Source organism: Pelobates fuscus, chromosome 4 (assembly GCF_036172605.1).
Source record: "Pelobates fuscus isolate aPelFus1 chromosome 4, aPelFus1.pri, whole genome shotgun sequence".
Lineage (NCBI taxonomy): Eukaryota > Metazoa > Chordata > Amphibia > Anura > Pelobatidae > Pelobates > Pelobates fuscus.
In genome coordinates, this window is record NC_086320.1 from 276009046 (window position 1) to 276032602 (window position 23557).

The 23557-nt window shown below is 41.7% G+C and overlaps 1 protein-coding gene across 1 annotated transcript in view; it reads right to left on the bottom strand.

Moving 5' to 3' along the window:
• The window catches only part of BLVRA (biliverdin reductase A), a 63897-nt gene that overhangs the window by 11798 nt on the left and 28542 nt on the right, over window positions 1–23557 (bottom strand). Inside the window, exon 2 of the mRNA XM_063452123.1 lies at window positions 1975–2102. Within this exon, the coding sequence (XP_063308193.1) occupies window positions 1975–2093 (119 nt within the window). The 5' untranslated portion in view covers window positions 2094–2102. The remainder of the gene's footprint in view (window positions 1–1974; window positions 2103–23557) is intronic.

Here is a 23557-nt window from a genome sequence, read left to right on the forward strand (position 1 = left end):
ATAGACTTCATCCCCCTCCCCATAGACTTCATCCCCCTCCCCATAGACTTCATCCCCCTCCCCATAGACTTCATCCCCCTCCCCATAGACTTCATCCCCCTCCCCATAGACTTCATCCCCCTCCCCATATTCTTCTCTTCTATCCCATATTCTCCGCTCCCATACTGTCCCCCTCCCCTTGTCCCATAATTACTTACCTGTCTTGTAGCGTTGGCCGGCAGCACAGGGCACACCGCGGTACTGGAACTTGAATTTCATGTTCCGGTTTCCGGCGGGACTGAAAGGAAGTGCGCACTCAGCTTGTGCACACTTCCTTTCAGTCCCGCCCGAAACCGGAACATGAAATTCAAGTTCCAGTACCGCGGTGCGCCCTGTGCTGCCGGCCAACGCTACAAGACAGGTAAGTAAAGCTTCATATTCGCTCCATAAGACGCACAGACATTTCCCCTCACTTTTGAGGGGAAAAAAAGTGCGTCTTATGGAGCGAAAAATATGGTACTTTTCTCACAGGTATTTGAAAGGACCCTGGAGGCATTACTTGTATTACAGCTTACTAAAAAAAAAAAAAAGGCAACAGAATGAACAAAATAATGTCTGCATTTGAGCAGAATGCCTATGTACAGTAAATACAGTTAATTCAATCCTATATTTCTAAAATAAAGTATTTTAAACTGCTATAGCAATCTTTATTAATCTCTGATTAATTTCATACTGCAAATCAGCCCCAAGAAGCACTTACTTTGACATGAATCGAGATATATTTGCAGACCACGTACATCCCTTGATGGCAAGTGTGTGCCCTGATGGTAATGACCTGTTTCAGCAGAAAATGCACTTTCTACACTGCAAAAATTGTTCAGGAATGGTTTGAGGAAGAGTTCAAGGTGGAGGCCTCACCTTGCAACTAGCAGGATTTAAAGGATCTGCTGCTAATGCCTTGGTGCCAGATACCACAGGACACATTCATAGGTCTTGTGGAGTCATTGTCTCAATGCAAAAGAGCGGTTTTGGCAGCACAAAGTGGACTACACAATATGAAGCAGGTGATTTTAAAGTTGTGGCTGATCGGAGTACATCATAGTTAGACCTACAGTCATGGGAAAAAGAAAGCATACCCTCTTTGAATTCTATGGTTTTACATATTAAGACATACAGTTGTGCTCAAACGTTTGCATACCCTTGCAAAAATTGTGAATTTTGAAAATATGATTGATCATGCAAAAACATGTCTTTTATTGAAGGATAGTGATTATATGAAGCAATTTATATATGTCACATAGTTGTTTGGCTCCTTTTTAAATCATGATAACAGAAATCACCCAAATGGCCTTGATCAAAAGTTTACATACCCTAGAATGTTTGGCCTTGTTACAGACAGACAAGGTGACACACACACAGGTTAAAATGACAATTAAAGGGTAATTTCCCACACATGGCGTTTTAAATTGCAATTAGTATCTGTGTATATATGGACAATAAGTTTGTTAGCTTTCACTTGGATGCACTGAGCAGGCTAGGTACTGAGCCATGGGTAGCAGAAAAGAACAAGTTACCTGCGCAACAAGGTAATGGAACTTCATAAAGATGGAAAAGGATATAAAAAACCTATCCAAAGCCTTGAAAATGCCAGTCAATACTCTTCAATCACTTAATTGTGCTCAAAAGTTTGCATACCCTTAGAGAATTGGACCTGCTAAGGAACAGATGATTGTTTTATCCCGATATATAAAACCATAGAATTTAAAGAGGATGTATCTTTTTTTTCCTATGACTTTGTTTCCCCTTACCTGTAGAAATTCTTGCATAGTATCTGCATGCCATACAAGCTCTAATTTGCACAGATACATATGGCTTCACTCGTGACAAAAACATGACCTTCTCCACCAATGTAAAGTGTTGCAAGAATTTCAGTGTTCAGTTTTCACTATAGCTTAACTGACATTCATCATACCATGCCCAATGGCCTTAACTTACCTTGACACAAACCCAGCAAGCTTGAAGTTCTCTGAAGGACTTGACTGCAAAGGGTTCTGGAGGTCTCTGATCCGTACGGAGCCGGCAATTCCAATTCCCACTACCACAACTCCAAACATTTTTGCTTCCTGTAGGACAAACATGACCAATGACAGAGATATTGGTTTAAAACTAGTGAAATTACAGAAATCACTCAGGACCATGATTTGTTAGCGCTGCAAACATTAGGGTTAGTGTGGATAGTGCTGGTATACCTAATGTAATACCCAGGGGAGAGGGAGTCCGACTAACAATAGGTCGCTCAAAAACTGGAAAAAATAGGGATTCACTAAAACCTATACAAAAAATGGAACACTCTGCTATAGTATGCAGAAACCAGGAGCTTAACCTATGATACTGGCTGAGTGTGGTGAGTGGTGAGGGATTGCAAAATATAAAAGGTGAACTGTGCCTTTAAGGTGTGAGAAATATGTGCTGTGCCTTTAAATCTCACATAATGTGCGTGGTAGGTCTGCTGGTAAGAGAGAAAATCAAACAAAACAAAACAAAAATGGATAATCCAATAGATCGTAAAAGGAAAGAAAGATGAGAAAAATAGGAAGAAGAAGGATGAAGAGAAGAAAAAAGTGAAATAAAATGGAGTACAGAAGATAAAAATGAGTAATAAAAATGATAATAAATAAATAAATAGTGGAAAACGCAGCCGATGATATGTGCAGTGCAGATAACTCTATCCCTAATGGGGTATAGGGTAGTTGGTATCTGCTCCAAATATTATACTTTGTATGTATCAAAGATCTGGTTCAAATAATAGTAGCAATACAGTATATGGAACTGGATGCTAAGGTGATAGTCTATTCACAAAGTGTCACTCGATGTAGAAAGCAATGGTACAAACTGGATGTAAATAACAAAACCAGTTTATTGGTAAAAATATAAAAATATATAAAAATATGTAATAATATAATACAGGAACAGTTCATACAGAGGTTACCAGTCTAATGAGTTTCAGAAAAGTGCAGGAACCCTTGGATTTGGCTGGGATTGATGTGGATTGACTCGGGCCGATGAGCTTCAGAAATCCTGCTGCGGGTGAGGACGGCGGGCTTTTCGGTGTGCGTCCCGATAAGGATCTCTCTCCAGGGGACGTGCTCTGTAAACGGCTCCACTCTGCAAATACACAAAAGGTCCTGTGCGAATACTGTTCTCTGCTGGTAAGCGCTCTGCGCGCTGAAACTCAGTCCTGATAGATTGCTGTGCTTGTCTAACGCGTTTCGTAGGAGGGTGCCCTACTTCTTCAGAGACGGGATGTCGACCATTGCTATCTAGTTGCTTAAATATACATTTTGTAATTGCTAATAAAGAAACTTATAATCATATACTGCTTTTTCATTATTGTGAAGGTTTATAGGATTCATCGGTCTGCATGCAATACATAAATCTCATATAAACTTCTGTGTGATATGTTTAAAGATACAAATTATTACACATTTATATGGGAATCCGGACTAAATTGGTAATTTAGACAATATCATTCGTGATACTTAATAGTCATACAGGTATACAGAATGATGTTATTAATAACTCAATATTGTTACAATGCATAATTGCTCAGTGTACAAAAAATGTTACAGAAGGAATACAATAAAATATGATGGATTAAATAGATCTGAGGGTATGTAAATGTATGGCTACCCCATAATAAAATAATATTAATAAAATACGACAATAAATGTGACACAAGGATGAAAAATGGCAATACCAGTTAGGCATAATGGAAAATAGAGATGCTTAGTGTCAAATATTGGAAGATTATATAAAACGGAGACATAAACATATGTAATCCTATGTACATAATTAACTGGGAGATGGTGTAGATTGCTGTACAATAATATTATACATATGATATACATATTCTTCTTATCTAAAAGGGAAGCACATTGGTTAGTAATCAATAAATAAATATAAGATCCAAGACTGAAAGTGGACTCATAAAAAGATACATTAAGTAAAATACATCCATTTAGGGGGGCAACAATTAAAGTGCCATTGGTGAAAAAAGTGATATGTCCAAAATGGATGTATGCAAGAACCAAATGGACGAAATGAGGACCAGATTTGTGAACAAAGGATACCCCACAACGTTATTAGGAGAAGCCATGGAGAAAACACTATCCATCCCAAGGGAAAACACTCTAAAGGAAAGAAATAAGACCTTGGAATCACACACCTTGGCACCTACTTTTATCACGAAGTACAATCACCAAGCACCGACCATACAGAAGATTCTGAGAAAACACTGGGGAATCCTAAAGAGTGACCCATCCCTTTCTCAATTCCTTGATCACCAACCACAGATCATATTCACTAGAGCACCCAATCTCCAACTAATGTTGGCACCTACCATCAAACCCCCATACACCATTAGGAGTCGAAACCCTGCTCATGGATTCACAAAGTGTAAAAAATGTCCGGCATGTAGAAACAATCCCACTATGAGAGAAACCACTACCGGATTTACTTCACTGATCAGCCAAGAGGAATATGACTTGAAAAGCAGAATGGACTGTAACACCTCAGGAGTCATATACCTCATTACCTGTCCATGCCCAAAGCAATATGTGGGACGGACGAAAAGACCTCTGAAAGTACGCATTGCCGAACACATCAGAAACATCAAAAAGGGACTTCTAACACACAACCTCTCAAAGCATTTTAAAGAGAAACATGGGGGAGACCCCACAGGTTTAGAATTTCTACCTATAGAAAAAGTCAATGTACATTGGAGAGGTGGCAGTATCGACAAACTATTAGATCAGACTGAAGCAAAATGGATCTTTGAGTTAGACACCCTAGCTCCTAAAGGACTGAACATAGATTTTGAGCTGCATGCTTTCCTATAATTTGATTCCCCCAATCTGATACCATATACTTGGTCATTCCTTTTCCGATATGCACTACACCATGCACATATCACTTTTTTCACCAATGGCACTTTAATTGTTGCCCCCCTAAATGGATGTATTTTACTTAATGTATCTTTTTATGAGTCCACTTTCAGTCTTGGATCTTATATTTATTTATTGATTACTAACCAATGTGCTTCCCTTTTAGATAAGAAGAATATGTATATCATATGTATAATATTATTGTACAGCAATCTACACCATCTCCCAGTTAATTATGTACATAGGATTACATATGTTTATGTCTCCGTTTTATATAATCTTCCAATATTTGACACTAAGCATCTCTATTTTCCATTATGCCTAACTGGTATTGCCATTTTTCATCCTTGTGTCACATTTATTGTCGTATTTTATTATTATTTTATTATGGGGTAGCCATACATTTACATACCCTCAGATCTATTTAATCCATCATATTTTATTGTATTCATTCTGTAACATTTTTTGTACACTGAGCAATTATGCATTGTAACAATATTGAGTTATTAATAACATCATTCTGTATACCTGTATGACTATTAAGTATCACGAATGATATTGTCTAAATTACCAATTTAGTCCGGATTCCCATATAAATGTGTAATAATTTGTATCTTTAAACATATCACACAGAAGTTTATATGAGATTTATGTATTGCATGCAGACCGATGAATCCTATAAACCTTCACAATAATGAAAAAGCAGTATATGATTATAAGTTTCTTTATTAGCAATTACAAAATGTATATTTAAGCAACTAGATAGCAATGGTCGACATCCCGTCTCTGAAGAAGTAGGGCACCCTCCTACGAAACGCGTTAGACAAGCACAGCAATCTATCAGGACTGAGTTTCAGCGCGCAGAGCGCTTACCAGCAGAGAACAGTATTCGCACAGGACCTTTTGTGTATTTGCCGAGTGGAGCCGTTTACAGAGCACGTCCCCTGGAGAGAGATCCTTATCGGGACGCACACCGAAAAGCCCGCCGTCCTCACCGGCAGCAGGATTTCTGAAGCTCATCGGCCCGAGTCAATCCACATCAATCCCAGCCAAATCCAAGGGTTCCTGCACTTTTCTGAAACTCATTAGACTGGTAACCTCTGTATGAACTGTTCCTGTATTATATTATTACATATTTTTATATATTTTTATATTTTTACCAATAAACTGGTTTTGTTATTTACATCCAGTTTGTACCATTGCTTTCTATATCGAGTGACACTTTGTGAATAGACTATCACCTTAGCATCCAGTTCCATATACTGTATTGCTACTATTATTTGAACCAGATCTTTGATACATACAAAGTATAATATTTGGAGCAGATACCAACTACCCTATACCCCATTAGGGATAGAGTTATCTGCACTGCACATATCATCGGCTGCGTTTTACACTATTTATTTATTTATTATTATCATTTTTATTACTCATTTTTATCTTCTGTACTCCATTTTATTTCACTTTTTTCTTCTCTTCATCCTTCTTCTTCCTATTTTTCTCATCTTTCTTTCCTTTTACGATCTATTGGATTATCCATTTTTGTTTTGTTTTGTTTTGTTTGATTTTCTCTCTTACCAGCAGACCTACCACGCACATTATGTGAGATTTAAAGGCACAGCACATATTTCTCACACCTTAAAGGCACAGTTCACCTTTTATATTTTGCAATCCCTCACCACTCACCACACTCAGCCAGTATCATAGGTTAAGCTCCTGGTTTCTGCATACTATAGCAGAGTGTTCCATTAGGGTTAGTGTAACTGTGGCATAAATCACCCCTTTCTTACCTAGTGCACCTACACTTATTACACAATATTAAAACTTACACAAAGGGCTTAGTGAATTCGAAAATTTTAGGGGAAAATTTTAAGGGCAAAGTGAATTCGAAAATTTTAGGCCTCTAAAGCTGAATGGGAAATAATCTCCAAGTATTAGCTATACATAGGAGTATCCAAGGAACATCCTACTGCACTTTGAGATCATAAGATCTCCCTTACCAGCACGTCTGCTCCCTCTCATTTCAGTGAGACGGTGATAGAGAATGGGGATATAGCTTTAAGTGCTAGCCCTGTTCTGTCCACCTAGCTCCAGGCACCAGCACTGAACAGGACAGTCAGTCCTATCCTGCTCAACCAGACAGAATCCCTGTAAAGCAGGTATGGATGCGACCAATAGACAGAGAGAGAGGGGAGAACATTTAAGGTATTGGGGAGGATTAAATGGAGAGAGGGAATTTTAACTCTGAAATTATGCTGGACCTCCCGATGCTTGCACGAGGATGTCCAGTGTCTTCTAAATCTCCATAGGAAAGCATTGAGTCAATGGAGAAGGCCTAACGTGCGCACACACTTTAAGTTTCCCCCATTGGCTGATGTTAGAGGAGGAAGAGCCAAACCCAGTTCCGAGGGACCTCTGAGCTGGAATCAGGTAACGGTTTAAAGAATTAGTAAACCCAATCATGGCTGGGTGGGGCCACTGAGGCGGAGAGAAACTTTAATGTCAGGAATAAAGTTTTATACTCCAAACACTGTAGTGTTCCTTTAAACAGCCTGGCGGACGTACTTTCTACAAACATATGCTTTGGTGTGGCGGTTTTGGATTCTGTGACTACTATAAAACTTGTAATCTCAACATGTCAAATTTTGTGAAGTTTTAGCTGTAAAACTGAAATCACTCCTTGCTATGTTTGTTTTAGAACTTGTAAAATTAATTGAAATCCTAGACCCATTGTGCATTTTAACAAGCAGTAAAGTCTGTCAATTCATGAATGTAGTAACTGCCAACGAGCCCAGTGAAAAATAATGAAATTAGATGCAAAAATGAAAAGTACAGAATATCAACACCCAAGTTTACAAAGTATAAAATCTTTCCTATTTATCCGGTTTGTAAGGGTGTGAGTGTAGTAAGGGTGTGAGTGTAGACAATAATGAACAACACAAGCAGTACTGTTACCAAATCCTGTAGATTCTACCTTAAAAACATAGCCCGCATCCGCCCCTATCTTATGCAAGATGCTACTAAGGCGCTTGTCCATGCTCTAGTAATCTCTCACATGGATTATTGTAACTCTCTCCTAATAGGTTTTCCCACAAGTCGTATTGCCCCGCTACGTTCTGTAATGAATGCTGCAGCTAGACTGATTTGCCTCTTCTGTCACTCCTCTAACACTTCACCCCTCTGTCAGTCCTTACATTGGCTTCCTGTATTCAATTCAAGGTACTAATCCACACCTATAAAGCACTGACCAATTCTAGCCCCTCCTGTACCTCTTCACTGATCCGCAGGTATGCCCCTTCTTGGTCTCTCTGCTCTGCTCATGACCTTCTCCTGTCTTCTGCTCGCACCTGTACGGCCAACTCACGCTTGCAGGACCTCTCGCGGGTGGATCCTTTCCTTTGGAATAGCCTGCCTACGACCATCAAGCTCTTCCCTAGTCTTCAATCATTTAAAAAGTGCCTTAAAACCCATCTCTTTAGGAAAGCTTATGGCCTCCCAGAGAAACCGCTACCTCACATACCTGCCCCTTGCTCTCTCCTAAAGGGCAGCACTCTATTCTCTCCTCCAGCTCTGCTTCACTCCACCTTGCTTGATTGCTATTCTCCTGTCCTGTTGTGTTTTATACCCCACATCCTATGGACTGTAAGCTTGTTTGACAGGGTCCTCTTCAACCTATTTTTTTTTTTTTTTAAATGTTTTTTAATTCTCTCTTTTTGCGTGCATGATATTACAAGAATATGTTTGCGATGCAGCAACAAAAGTCATCAATAAAAAGGTATACAAGCATAGACATTTAGTTGTCTGACATTCTGAAGTGAGCATTTTTTATAAGTTTTTAAGCAAGCTGTGTACAGGCTGGATTTGTGCACTTGACCTGTGTGTTCGTGCTGAGTGTTTCAAGCTTGATGTTAGGTACGTGTTGGATTGTAGGTAAATGTGGGTAGTTAAGGGCTGTCATTTGGTTATCTCGTGTGTCGAGCGTCTCTATTTTGGTTGTTGAGCCTGTGTTTCTTTAACCCCTTCACGACGGGTGACGGACGAGGTCCGTCATCCTGGGGATGCCCTTAACGACGGGTGACGGACCTCGTCCGTCACGCGGTAAAATTAACCCCAGATCGCCGCAATCGCGGCGATCGTGGGGTTAATGGTGCTCCGGTCTGCCTCTGCATTAGAGGCAGACCGGGAGCACCGGATCGGGCTGTCAGAGTACATGTGCCCGCTCTGACAGCATGCCAGAGCGGGCACATGTGCTCTCTATACTCACCTCCGCCTCCCTGCACTTCCGGGTTCAGTGTGAAGTGCAGGGAGACGGATCTTCAGTGATCCTGCCCCCTGCTGTTAAAAAAAAAAGTTAAATTAAAATCCCACCCCCCCTTTACCCATATTAATAAAAAATTAACCCCTTCCCTGCCAATTGATCACTGACTACAGTGATCAATTGGCAGGGATTACATTTTAATATGATCTGATTTTTTTTTTTAACCCCTGAGGGTTAATTCTTTTTTTTTTAACCCTCAGGGGTTAAATTTATTTTATTAATTAATTTAAATATTTTAAAATTATAAATTTAGCTAGCTGGGGAGGGTGGAAGTTAGTGGGGAATTGGGGGATTTAGTGTTAGGCTAACTAGGGGTTAACGTTAAAAAAAGTTTTAAAATAAGCTTTAAAAAGTTAAAAAATTAAGTAAAAAAAAAGTTTTAATAACGTTTAAGTAAAAAAAAAAAAAAAAAAAAACCCTTTACCCAGTCCAAATAAAAATTAACCCCTTGCCTGCCAGTCTATCACTGCCTACAGTGATCAAAATACAGATCACAGTATTATACTGTGATCTAATTTTTTTTTAACCCCTGACGATTAACTTTTATTTATTTTTTAACCCTCAGGGGGTAAATTAATTTAATTAACTAATTTAAATATTGTATAATTCAATATTTTGCTAGCTGGGGTGGGTGGGAGTTATGGGAAAATGGGGAATTTACTGTTAGTGCTGCTTACTGCTAGTTAGGGGTTAACGGTAAAAGAAAAAGCTTAGAAAAATGTTAAATCTGTAAAAAAAAGTTTTACGAAAGTTTAGGAAACTTTAAAAAAATGAATAAGCAAAACAAAAGTTTAAAAAATAGTTTTAAAAAGTAAAAAAAGTTTTAAAAAGTAAAAAAATACATTTAATAACGCTCATTACCACTACACCTGGTACAAGCTAGCGGAAAAATGATCCCACACTAATTTTCAAAATATGCCTTTTGAAATACCCTGGGATGTCTTCTTTAAGAAATGGTATGGCTTTATGGAGTATTTGGATTATATAGCCTGGTAAAATACTCTAAAATGGGACATGGGCACAGCGTAAAAATGTAAAGTTTGAAAAAAAATGGAATGGCTGTGTCCCAAATGTGCCCCTCCGATGTCCACATATACCTGGCAAAGGTACATACGGGGGTATTTTTGTACTCAGCCGACATAGCTGAGCAACATATAAAGTATTATAGAGTGGTGGTACACATAAGGTTTGCAAAATATACTGTGCAAACTCACTTTGTGTGTCAAAAAGGCAGAAAAAACGCTTATTACCACTACACCTGGTACAAGCTAGCGGAAAAATTATCCCACGCTAAGGTTCAAAATATGCCTTTTGAAATACCCTGGGATGTCTTCTTTAAGAAATGGTATGCCTTTGTGGGGTAGTTTGAATTTAAAACTTACGAAGATGCTTGGAAATTGCACATAGGTCCAGCGTCAAAATTCAAAGTTCTGTAAAAACTGATATGGCTTGGTCTCCAATATGCCACTGTAGCTTCACAAAATAGTGCCAAAGACATTCATTGGGGATGTCTTTTTACTCAGAAGACTTAGCTGAGCATAATTTGAAGGTTTTGAACTTAGTGGCACATATGAAATATACAAAATGCCCAGCAAAAATGCAATCCGTATGTCAAAAAATGCACAAAATTATTTTTTACCACATACTTTGGCATATATTGGTGAATAAATGGGGGCATGCTAAGGCACAATATGCACCTTATGATATACCCTGGAGTGTCTACTTTTACAAATGGTAGGCCTTTGTGGTTTTTTTTTTGAACAGTCAAACTGTTATAATACCCCAAATGGAAGCATAGGCTCATTATATCCGTCTCTCAAAATTCTACTGTGAATACTGAAAAGGACAGGTCTCCTATATGGCACTGTAGCTTCACAAAATAGTGCCAAAGACATACAATGGGGGTACCGTTGTACTCAGCAGAAGTAACTGAACACATAATAAAACTTTGTACAGGAATAGCACACAACAACTTTACAAAATACACATGAGAAGTTCTTTGTTATACGTTTGTGTGCGAAAACCCCCCAAAAACACAATTTTACTCCAATATTTTGCAGAGGTTGGCGGTAAAATGGCTACGTAGAAAGTGTCAAAACAACCTTAGGTAAATAGCCTGTGATGTCTACTTTATATAAATATATACTTTTGTGTGGCAATTTTGTTTTATTTTATGGCTATTAGGCTTACAAGACAAACATACCAAATTCTAAAATCGCTCCATATTAAAATTTTATTTTACTCCTTGTGCTTTGTGACCTGTAACTACCAAAAAAAACTGAAAATCCCAGACACATTATATATTCTGTAAATCAGAACAAATAAATGAATTTATTTTTAATTACTTTCCTTAACCTGCACTAATTATGCACACATTATGATTGCAAAAACTGTAAAAAAAAACAATATTTTTCATTTTTTTTGCATTTTTCTGTATTTTTTTTATAATAAGTAAGCATTTATATATTTATATGTTATATCAAATTAAAGCCCTTTCTGTCCTTTAAAAAACAGTATATAATATGTGTCGGTGCAATAAATGAGAGAGATGCAAATTGCAGTTGAACGCAAACAGCAAGAAAATGCAAAAATTGCTTGTGTCATTAAGCGTAAGTCAAGCTTCTGAAGCTCTGTCCTTAAGGGGTTAAGTGTGTTTCCCTAGTATCTAGGGTGTGTAGGAGGAGGTTGGAGACCGTGTGAGCTTGATACCGTAGAAACTGACGGAAGCCAAGCACAGAGAGATGGACACAGGTTTCTTCAGGAAGGACGAGATTCTTTATTCGGTTCACCGATCGGGACTCAGAGGGACTAATGTCACCAAAATACAACAAGTTCTGATCCCCGGACAATAGTGCAGGCTCCTTATATAGGCACATAACTCCTCCCATATTAAGCTCCACCCGCACATTCTCTTAACCAATCGAAACAAACAAGAACTAACTTCCTGCTTGACCGCATGGCTTGTCCAGCATAATGGAGGAGGGGAATACTACATCCGGTATTCTCGCACATGCTCCGTACACTACTGATCGTATCTTTGCCACGTGCAACCAACCGACCGATACGCCAGTATATGCACGTACACATGCCACGTGGTAATCTCGGCCTACTAAATTTATTTTTACCGAGATTCCACCACAAGCTTAGAGAGCCCCCGCTACCTTGTGTCCTTGAGTGTAGTGGTGGTGGGTGTGCCCCTTACCGAAGGTGTGCTTACTCCTGACCATGGGAGTTGCGGGGGGGGTAGGAGAGTGTGAGCGTCGCCACGCTTCATTGTAGGGTGGGTATTCTGTGCCGTGTGTGTGTGTGTTTTGTCTCGTGCACTGGCTATTCGAGTTGGACCTATACTGTACATGCATTGACATTTTAGGTTATGCAGTTTTGCATGCTACTGGTGAGAGAGCCAGAGAGAATGCTTAGGGTTGTGCGAAAAGAGACAGATGAGCAAAAGAACATATAGAGTGAACAAGGGTGGTATAGCAGTTCTGTGTCTTGTATGGGGGTCTTGCCCGCATCTAGTGTCTTGCTGTGGACTGGTCCCTAGGAGTTGTTTAGTGTCCATATTCCTTCTTTGGGAGCTCTTGGACCTTGGTACAAATGGGACAACGCGTTTCGGGTCCCAGTTGTCCGTCGATCCCTGTTGTGGATTTGTGGCAGTCGGGGTTGCCAGTCCCAGGGCCTCCAGTAGCTTGGGTGCGTCCTCCATCGAGGTGACTGTGTGCTGGGTTTCGTTCTGGTGTACTTCCAGGGAGCCGCTGGTTCCCCACCTGTAAGTGATGCCCGCAGCTCTCAGGTCGCTGGTGAGCGGGTGGAAGGTTTTACGCCAGGCGAGCGTGGCTTTCGTGAGGTCTTGGAAGAAGTTCAGGGTCGCGCCCTCGAACTCCAGGGGTGTTTTTGCCTTTAAGGGCCGACACTATCTGTATTTGTGGGGCCCTTGCTGTAACAAGTAGGTGCTATATCTCCACCGTGGCCAGTTTCTTTGCTGTGGCTGGAGGCAGGATTGTGGCTAGCAAGCGTCTGGAGTAGTGTGGTAATTCCTCTTGCGGGGTCTCTGCAGGGAAGCCCCTGATTTTTATATTGGTACGTCTTTGCCGTTCCTCCAGTACTGTTAGCTGTGCAGCCATTGCCCTGTCCACATTTGTTGTAGTGAGTCCTGAATCTCGGACTGGTGTTCTTGTAGGCTGACAATGTCTCTTTCAGACACCTGCACTCTTTCCGTGATTGCCTTGATGTCCATTTTGATGGGGGTAAGTTCTGCTGCTAGAATTTTATGAAAGTCCGTTAGTAGGATTTTTAAATCATGCCTGGTGGTGGGGGTCATGTCGGCAGAGTCGTCTGGGCTCACCGGCCGTTCCGACGGAGAGTCCCTGGATGTGTTCGACCCAGTTTGTTCTTGGCGGTGAGTGTGTGTTACTGGGCACGGGGAGTCGTCCGGGCCTGTTTTGGCCTGCGTTGGCCGTTGGAGCATGACCCCGATGTCCCTGTTGTCCGCCTGGTGTTGCGGTCCCTGTGAGCGGCGTCCCATAGACGGCATGCAGTCAGGCTGAGCTGCTGCCGCGGCGGATGCCCTTTCCCAGGCTTGCCTCGCTGCGGTGATATTCAAGATTACCTTCAGGCCTGTGTGTGCTAGCGTGGAGTAGGCCCCTGTTTTTCGCCTCCGCTTGGGCTGGTGAGAAGCTGCGAGGAATGGCATCAATCACCTCGGGGTGGGTTGAGGAGTCTTATTATCCACTTTTTACGGGTGGATGGGCTGATATTCTTGCTATTTTCTCCGATTTGTTTGGTTTCTTTGAGGAGCTTACATAGATGGCGTCTTATCAGGATGAAGGTCAGGCTCTGCCCCCCCTCTTCAACCTATTTTAACCAGGTTCTACTAATAACAGCTGGTGCTGCTATAAGGTTATGGTATATCAAATATTGTTTTGATTGTGTTATGCCTACTGGGAGAAGTTATAGTAAGCCTATCTCTGGGTCTTTAGGTAGTGCCACTCTTCGTGACACAGTTTCGTAACATTGTCCCAGAATAATATGAGCTTGCTGCACGACCACCATATATGGTACATAGTGCCGGATAGTGTCAGGCATCTCCAGCAGGAACCTGATACCTGAGTTTATGTGTTTCAGTCTCGTGGGCACTAAATGTTTCCTTGGCAGTCCTATATGGGATGTAGAAAGAGTAAATCTTTTGTTTGCCAAGATGATTCTGGATCACTGGGTGGCATCTAGTGTTTTCTGGAGATCTGTTTCCTACGCTGTGATAAACTGAGGCTGATTAGTACCTGGTTGTAAGATTTCGCTGTTATAGAAGGATATACTTTTTTTGGCGTCTGTTGTATGCATAGGTTTTCCAAATCTGACAGCGGCTGCCCTATACAGATTGTGACTCAGTAGTGTTATGTTTTTTGAACCAGGATTTGATTTGTAGGTATGAAAATTTTGCTGTATAGTTAGATTTGGTTAGAACAGCCGTGAGGACAAGCCAGTGCAATCTATCGGCATCTAGAGAGATGAATACACTGGGCCTCCTCACGTTACATGTACCATATAGCAGGCTTAGAAGTTTCCTTGTTCCATCTGCTCCCTGCCTAACAGCTATGAGACACAATTAATTTGTGTGTATCAACGTAGGGATCCTGCTTTAGAGTCTGTGGACATATTTTTGCCAGACGTTTGGTGTCTGTATTCAATAGATCTAGGCGTAACAATGTGGGCCAGTAACATCTCTGATGTCATAGAGCCTGTATCTATGAAATGATTGTGGGTCTTTACCAAGTGGGGTGCCAGGATTGAGGTGAATGTTTTGTAGAATTGGTTTGTGATGCCGTCTGGGCCAGGTGATTTCCCAGGGGTAAGAGAATGTATAGTGTCTGAGAGTTCTTGGAGGGAGATTGGGGTTTGAAGGGCTTCATGTTGCAGCTGGATTAGAAAGGGGAGTTGGATTTGGGAACGGAATACCTGTATTTCTTGGTCTGTGGGTTGGTGTGTCTCTTTATCGGTCTCCAGATTATAGAGGGCTCTATAAATGTCTGCCATAGCATTGTTAATATCCTGGGGGTTAAATATCTTATTTCCTGTGGGGAACACCAAGTATGGGATTTTTGATTGGGCTTTGTTGCCCTGGGTGTATGTTTTCAGTTTTAGTTTATGTAGCATGCATGTGGTTTTGCTAAACAGCAAGTCATTTGTTTGCTTAATGATTTGTTCAATCAGTAGTTGTCTAGTATCTGTCGGTTGTAGTAGCTGTGCGTTAGTCTGATATTTACGTTTGAGTAACAGTGTGCTCCTGTTGTGACGTCCGTTTAGGATGCTCAACTGATTATCAGTACGCATATGACGGCTTTATGGGCTTGCCATTTGTCAGGGGGTTTGATGTCAGGTATATTATTTATCTCAAAGTATGAGGATAGTTCTTTATTTAGGTCAAAGTCTAGATTGTTCAGCAAAGAGTCATTAAAACACCATGGGGTACTGCCTCTGACCACACTATCACCAATGTGACAGTGTCACTGAGTGCAGTAGGTTACATCATAAAAATATAAATCTATTCTTGAGTTTGTTTTGTGCGTTGGTGAGTAGTATGTGTACTCTCAATTGTTAGTGTGTCTAGTGCGCCAGATGTTGTATGTAAAATATATATATATATAATCTTTTTTTTTTTTTTTTGAGTGTGCAAGCAGGTCTACACTTATTGACAGTGACATCTGCTGGTAAACAAAGCATGAAGTTTCAAGGTACAAGGTAATGCACAACATGCCATGAGCAACAGCACACAATTTTTTGTTTTTTGTTTGGAAATGTAATGTAGTGAAGCATGCAAGGATAAATATGAGTAAGTAGCAGGTGTCCTAGTTTAGATAAAAATATTGGCATAATTTCCCTCTTGCATATTAACTAGAAACGCCTCTAACGTAAGAAGCGTGTAGATTGTTTATTAAGGAGGCACCAGGGGCTGCGCTTGTTAAAGTAAGATTAAACGGCAACAGGCCCAAATTAACATAAAACGTAACACTTTAAGACCTTCTGGTCTTCATCCTAAACAGCGTGGGATATTAATAAGCATGTGATGTTAAGCCTCCCGTTAATAGAGGCTATGCTGGTCGTTGACCCAAAATCATATAGCCTGTTACCTAGCCCGGGAAGCTTAAGGCTAGAAAGTGTGGTGTCTCACGATTAATCACAAATTAGGTGCAAGTCGTAAAGATTGAACGTGAATAGTGGCACCTATGTGCTTTTGGGGGAGGAACAGGTGACAAGTTCTCACATGTGTTAATTAATTTATCTGTCCTGACTGCGCCAGGGGCAACAAGAGTTAAAAGAAATTAAAATATAACCTGTAGACCAATGTCCTAAGCCGTTTGCCGAGGGGGCTGGGGACCATGTCTGTCTGCGGCCCCTTGTTAGTTTGTCTATATCTCGGTCAGGGAAATAGTAGGCCAGGAGGTTTGAGGACTCCATGTTTAGTTGTGGTTGGAGAGGGACAATATAGGTACTGTGTAGGGTTGTAGGCGTGTAGTGACAGTTGCGCTACCATGAGTAGTCGTATTTGGCAAGTAGGAAGTATGCATCTGTGTGTGGTCCGTATTCTGGGCCGTTCGGGGGGGAAAGAGGGGGAAGAGAGTCTAACTGTGTACGAAACCAATACTACGGGTGCCCGTATACTATACGGGAGAGTGGGCTGAGTCTCATGTTTGTTCCAATGCTGAGGTTGTGCTATGTCCGTGGGACAGGTCAATTCTAGTCAACAAATTAACAACATGCAACTGAAGCAGACAGGAATTAAGCATTAGGTGGTATGGAGGGCCCGTTTCAGTGTGCAGTGTCCCAAAGTTCAGGTAGTGACTGCTGCATAAGTGTCCTGGGTGGGCACCTGGGGCACAAATGGGGCGACTGTCGCCGAATCCCAAGTGGGGATTCTGAGGCAAGTCGCAGTCCTTTAGGACTTGGAGAGTATAGCGGGAGTGCCAATTGTCCCAGAAGTGACATTGCCTCCTGGAGGTTCTTTATGGGGTAGGGGGCTTCTCCATGCGTGTGTGACATGCGCCACCGATATGGTAAGTTGCTCGTGCATAGAAGGGCGGTTAACGGTTGGAGGGACCTCCGCCATGCCAGGGTGCCCCCCAAAAGAACCGCATAGAAGGTGAAGCTCGTGCCTTCTAAGGCGTTTGGGGAGTGACCCTGACTTATGTTGAGAACTGCGGCCTTATCTTGCTCGCTCTAGAACCGCACGATCAGGTCCATGGATGCTGCAGGCGGGGCATGAGCTAGTTTAGGTATCTGGATCATGCCATCTAGGATTGTTGCTTTAACCTGTTTGGGCTATAGCGTTGCTACCCAAGAGGCGTCGTAAGAAGTGCGGTAACTTCCTTTAGTATAGCGTCCGGAATGCCACAGATTTTGAGATTCTTGTTGCGTCAGGCATCCACCAGAGCCGCAAATCTTGTTTCAGAGGCTTGGTGCTGTTGTAAGGACTGTACTTCTTGTTGCAGCTGTGCTACCTGTTGCATGCTGCTTTTAGATCTGTGCTCCATGGCTCTCATGCGGTCGGTCAGATCTCTTTCCGGATGTCAGCCACATCAGCCTGGATGTTGCGACGAAGATCTGCTACCAATTCCTGCATGACGGCCTTGGTAACCGGGGACAAGTCTGGTTGTGGCAGAGGCGGTACCGGCTGGGCTGGTGAGTATGTTTCCTCATTGCCCAGTGCTAGTTCATCAGAAAAGTCAGAGTCTTCGTCGAGGTACGAGGCCATTTTGTGCTCAAGGCCGCCGCATGCCTGCTTCCAGAGGTCTCCGATGCTCCTGCCTGGCCTGGGCGGAATAGGTCCTTTTATATTTGTTTTTCTGCCCATCTGTATGTAGTCTGTCGGGCTGGTTAAAAGTTACCCAAAATTGTTGGGTAACAGTCAAGGATTTTGGGGTGATTTTGCAGATTTCCACAGAGCTCATAGAGAGTGCGACCATTGAGCTTAGCTGCTCGACTCCGCTTATCATGTTCTAACAATAATTTAGTGAGTGCTTTGCATTGTGGTATTTACGGAGAAGTATATAATTTTGGGAGCACTATAGGAGACAACTTTCCTTGTTTGGTTTTCTATTTTCTATCTAAGAGTGAGAGAGTTCATTCACCTTAGGTTGAGTATTTTCTGAGGTAATAAAAACATCACATATTGTGTACACCACAATATATTTTTATCCTTTAATTCTAATAAAAGTACATTTTTTTATCTCCAGCCAGGACTACACACCTCTCCTTCTAATCATTTAAGAATCGGGTTCATGCCCTTTGATCCTGAGACTTATTACATTCCTCCCACCCTCTACAATTACTATTTTCAGAGACGGTTTTATCCAGTCGTGGGTGTAGAACTTGTTTGAGGTCTCCCATAGCACTAGGTATGGCAACTGTGGGGATGGGATTTTGGAGAGCACCTTGTGCAGAAAGTTTTGTTGGTTATCATTCGGCCCATAAATGCCAATCAGTGTGTACGTAATGTTATTTATAGTACAGTGTAGTATGATGTACCTGCCTTGGGCATCTTTCTTGGGTTGTAAGACTTCAAAGGAGAGGGAGCTATGTATCAAAAAGGAAACCCTCTGGGTTTTGAAGAATGGGTGAAAGGGTATTGAGTTGGGAAAATGCGTAAGGCAAATTTCGGTTGTGTGCAAAGTGTGTCTCCTGGATGCATAGTATATCAATTTTCTCTTTTTTGGCCTCCTATAAGAGAACACGTTTATATGTGAGGTGTTCAACCCACGCAAATTAATGGTCTGTATTCTCATAGTTTACAAGCCGCATGCATTGTTGGAGTATGCAATATGTGGGTAACAGGATGTATGTGTAATTGGGCCCGTGGTATAAAGGGAAGTGAAAAAAACTTGGAAAGAGGGGGGTTTCTCCTTTTGAGGTATGGTGCAAAGTCGCTGCACCATGGGGGTGGGAAATTATACGTCTCCTGTGAGGTGGCCAGCGAGCTACATGAACTATATACTTTAGCAGAATGTAAATGTCACTGAACTTGTTTAGTGTAACATCCCTAAATGGTACAGTTTACATGACAGTCCAATTAGGGAGTGCGGTATAGTCAACAGTACGGACCACATCTTAAGTCCTATGAAAAACACTCAAAGGGATATTTTCAATCGTTCTACAGTAAACTATATAATTTACCAGATAGACAAATGCCAGTGGATCTAAAAAAAATATTTAGAGCATTTAAATCTACCTATAATATCGAATCTTCAACTCCAGAACCTGAATGAGCCTATAGCGATGGAAGAAGTTATTCGAGCCATTGATAAATTAAAATTGCATAAATCCCCAGGTCCTGACGGCTTCAGTAACATCTGTTATAAATCTTTAAAAGAAAATTTGGCAGGCAAATTGACTGCTATCTTTAACGATTTTATGACAAAAGGCAATATACCTGATGAGATGCTAAAGGCGCATAAAGTTCCAATTTTCAAACAACAAAAACCACCAGAATTATTAACTAATTACAGACCTATATCGCTACTAAATGAAGATATAAAACTTTATTCTTCAATAATTGCGGATAGATTAAACAGGATTATGACAAATATAATTCATAGGGACCAAGTTGGTTTCATTTCAAAACGATCTTCAGTATATAATGTTAGACGGTTGGTGGATGTGGTGGATTGGGCTCAGTCGAGAAAGTTTTTGGATTAACGGGAAATATAGGGAGAGCAATAATGGCTTTATATTCGACCCCTACAGCAAAAGTACTGGGTGCCGGTTTTAGTTCAGACTACTTTTTATTGAGAAACGGGACAAGGGGGGGGTTGTCCCCGGTCACCGCTTCTCTACTTAATGGTAATTGAGCCCCTTGCAGCTGTAATAGGGAGGAACGAGGCAATAAAGGGTCTTAATGTCAAAAATGATTGTATTAAACTGACAATGTACGCGGATGACATTATATTGACCCTAACAGATCCACAGAACTCCTCTACTGCCCTCTTAAAGTGTATGGATGAATACTCATTGCATTCGGGGTACAAATTAAATGTTAATAAATCAACTGCTCTTGCATTGAATATTTCCCCGGTTTGCATAGGTATTCTTAAAAATCGATTTGAATTTGGGTGGGCAGATTTATCAATTAATTATTTAGGGATTGAAATTGCAAATGAAGTGAACAGAATAATGGAAGTCAATTTTTTACCACTCCTTAAATATACAGCAAAGAAATTAAAAGAATGGAAAAAACTTGAAATTTCATGGTGGGGCCGTATTAATGTAATTAGGTCCTATATTATACCAAAATGGGTTTACCTATTTAGAATGGTCCCTCTACCTTGTCCAGATAGTTGGTTGACACAATCTTTTATAAATAAATATATATGGCTAGATAAACCCCCAAGAATAAGCTTGAATCGGCTATCTTTAAAAGTGAAATTAGGGGGACTGGGGGTTCCCATCTTAAGAGACTATCAAAAAGCCTCAAGTTTCACACATGCGGCTATTACTCAACTAAACAAAGCTAAAAATGAGATGTGGTACAAATTAGAACAAGACCTAACTTATATTGAAGGTCCGTTCTCAGATTTGAGTCAGAATTGAACGTGGTTTAAATAGAGGACAACAGGATAGTTACAACTTATGGCTCTCTAAGTTAGGATATTGTAGTAATGACTAAATTATATTTCTTCAATGTTATATGATCAACCCCTCCAGAGCTCCAGCAAAAAATTTTTTTAACAATATGACCATAAGTGTTTAATGTTTGTTTATGTCTTATGGTATGTCTGAATCGAGTCTACAGATAAAAAATGGTTTGATATGATGGAAGAAGCTGGATTTAGAGATATTATGTTAATTCCGATAAGAAATACTAATGAACTGATAGATTCTCTGTTAGGCAAATTTTAAACAATGTGTTATGTTTATTTATTGTATTGTGAGAAAGAAAAAAAAGAGAAAGAAATTTCTCAATAAAGATTATGAATATAAAAAAAAGAAAAACACTTAAAGGGATACTATAGTGACCAAAACAACTTTAGTTTAATGAAGCAGTGCGAGTGTATAGATCATGTTCCTGCAGTCTCATTGCTCAATTCTCTGCCATTTAGGAATAAAATCGCCGTTGTATCGGATTATGTAGCCCTAGCCACACCTCCCATTGTTGTGACTGACACAGCCTGCATAAAAATATATATATATTTTTAAAAACTATGGTTTCATTTTCAATCAGATATAATTACTTTAAAAGTTTCTATCTAATGCACTCAGAGACGGCTCTCTAATTAGGCGATTTAGGAGGTTGCCTAAATCGCCTTAGGGCAGACTGAACTGTCGGGTTCTCGGTCTATGACCGAGGACCTGACAGTGAGAGGGCCCGGCAGCTTGCCCAATATGCCGCCGGGTGGCCCCTCCACATGGTCTGCCCACAGAAAGAGCCAGCCTCTGATCTGCAGCTCCGCTGAATGCAGAGCTGCAGACCACGTAATGTGGTTCTCGCGAGCACACAGAGCGTTGCCGCGGGTTACCACGGCCACACTGACAGGTGCTCGTGAGAACAAGGTCTGTAGCTCTCGCGGAGCTGCAGACAGAATATTCATCCCACCCGACCACCAGGGACTGCAACCACCGGACCACCATGGATTTAACTATCAACAAAAAGGTATTTCAGTGTGTGGAGGCTTGTCACACCCCCCACACACTGTCCCCCACATGCCCTGCCACCCACATAGACTGCCCCCCACACTGCCCTGCCCATCCACTTCTCTGCCCCCCAAATACACTCCCCTGCCACCCACACTGCCTTGCCCCCCAAATACACTGCCCCCACAGACACTGTCCCCCATATACCCTGCCCCACACCATCTTTCACACACTCTGCCTCCACCATTGACTCCCTCACTGTCACACACACTGCCCCTCCCACACTGACTCCCATACACCCTGCCCCCCACTCTGACTCACACTGTCCTAAACATTGCCCCCCTACATTGTCTCCCACACACTCTGCCCCCCTACATGGTGTCACACAAAATGCCCTCCACTGTCAGACACACTGCCCCCACACTATCTGCCACCCACATGCTGTCACACACCGTGCCCCCTCACACTGTCACACACTGCCACCATCCTCCACACTGCCACCCCACACTGTCAACTTCCTCCTCACTGTCACCCACCCACACCCTGCCCCCTAAACGGTCACATTCCTCCACACTGCTCCCTCACCCGATTATCCTTTCACACACTTGCACCCCATATTGTCAGCCCCCAACACTCTGTCACCAATACATACAGTCAACCCTCCCACACACTGCCCCTGCACACACTGTCACCCTTTCCTAAACTGCCTCCCACACGCTCACCTACAGTCACTCTCCACACGGTCACCCTCTAACACATACACTGTCACCCCCCACATGCGGTCATGCCCTCTTCACCCAGCCTCACTCACACATCTTGTCGCTCTCACCGCCCCCAATCCATACCACAATTACCTGCCCTCGCTCGCTCTTCCACATTCACCCTATTACATTAATCCCCCTAATCCTATCACACTCATCTTCTCTCATACTGTCACACTCATCCTTTTTCACATTAATCCTTTCAGTCCTGTCACTTTTCCTGCCCAACCATGCCACATTCACCCTGTCACATAATCCTGTCCTGTCACACTCCCTCTTGCAGCCGTGTAACACATAACCCAGACGCTGTCAAACTCATCCCCCTTCACCCTGCCACATTCAAGCCTACAAGCCTGCCCTTCAATATAACTACCGCTCATTATACACCCCTATATGTTTTTTTTACTATGAGTGTTAGTGGGGGCCTTTTGTTTGAGTTTCGCCTAAGGCCTCAAAGTCTAGAGACGCCACTGCATGCATTGTAAATTGAATTTGAATTACATAGAGGAGGATCCTACAGGGTCTGGCAAGCTATTAACAGAGCATGAGACAAGAAATTTTAAATTAAACAGAATTTGCAACAAAGGAAGAGTAAAATGTTAGATGACTTTTACAGAAAGTATTTAGTAAGGTTGTGTAAGTCACATGTAGGAAGGTGTGACTAAGGCTGCATAAACAAAGTGTGACAAAGTGCCCTTCACCACTTGGGCCTGGAGAGGACCGCTTGCCAGCCTCTTGCCATGTGATTATGGTCCCTGGGAGATTGGGCCCTTTAAAAACAGTATTCGGCCCTAACAGAGTGCATGTCACTCATTCTGGCCCTTTAAATACAGTGGGCCATTCGGTACTTGCCCTGTGTGAGCGGTGATACCCCAGATAGCTATGCCATGGAGCCTATTCATATAATGAAAGACTATGGGAAAGACTTTAGCTCC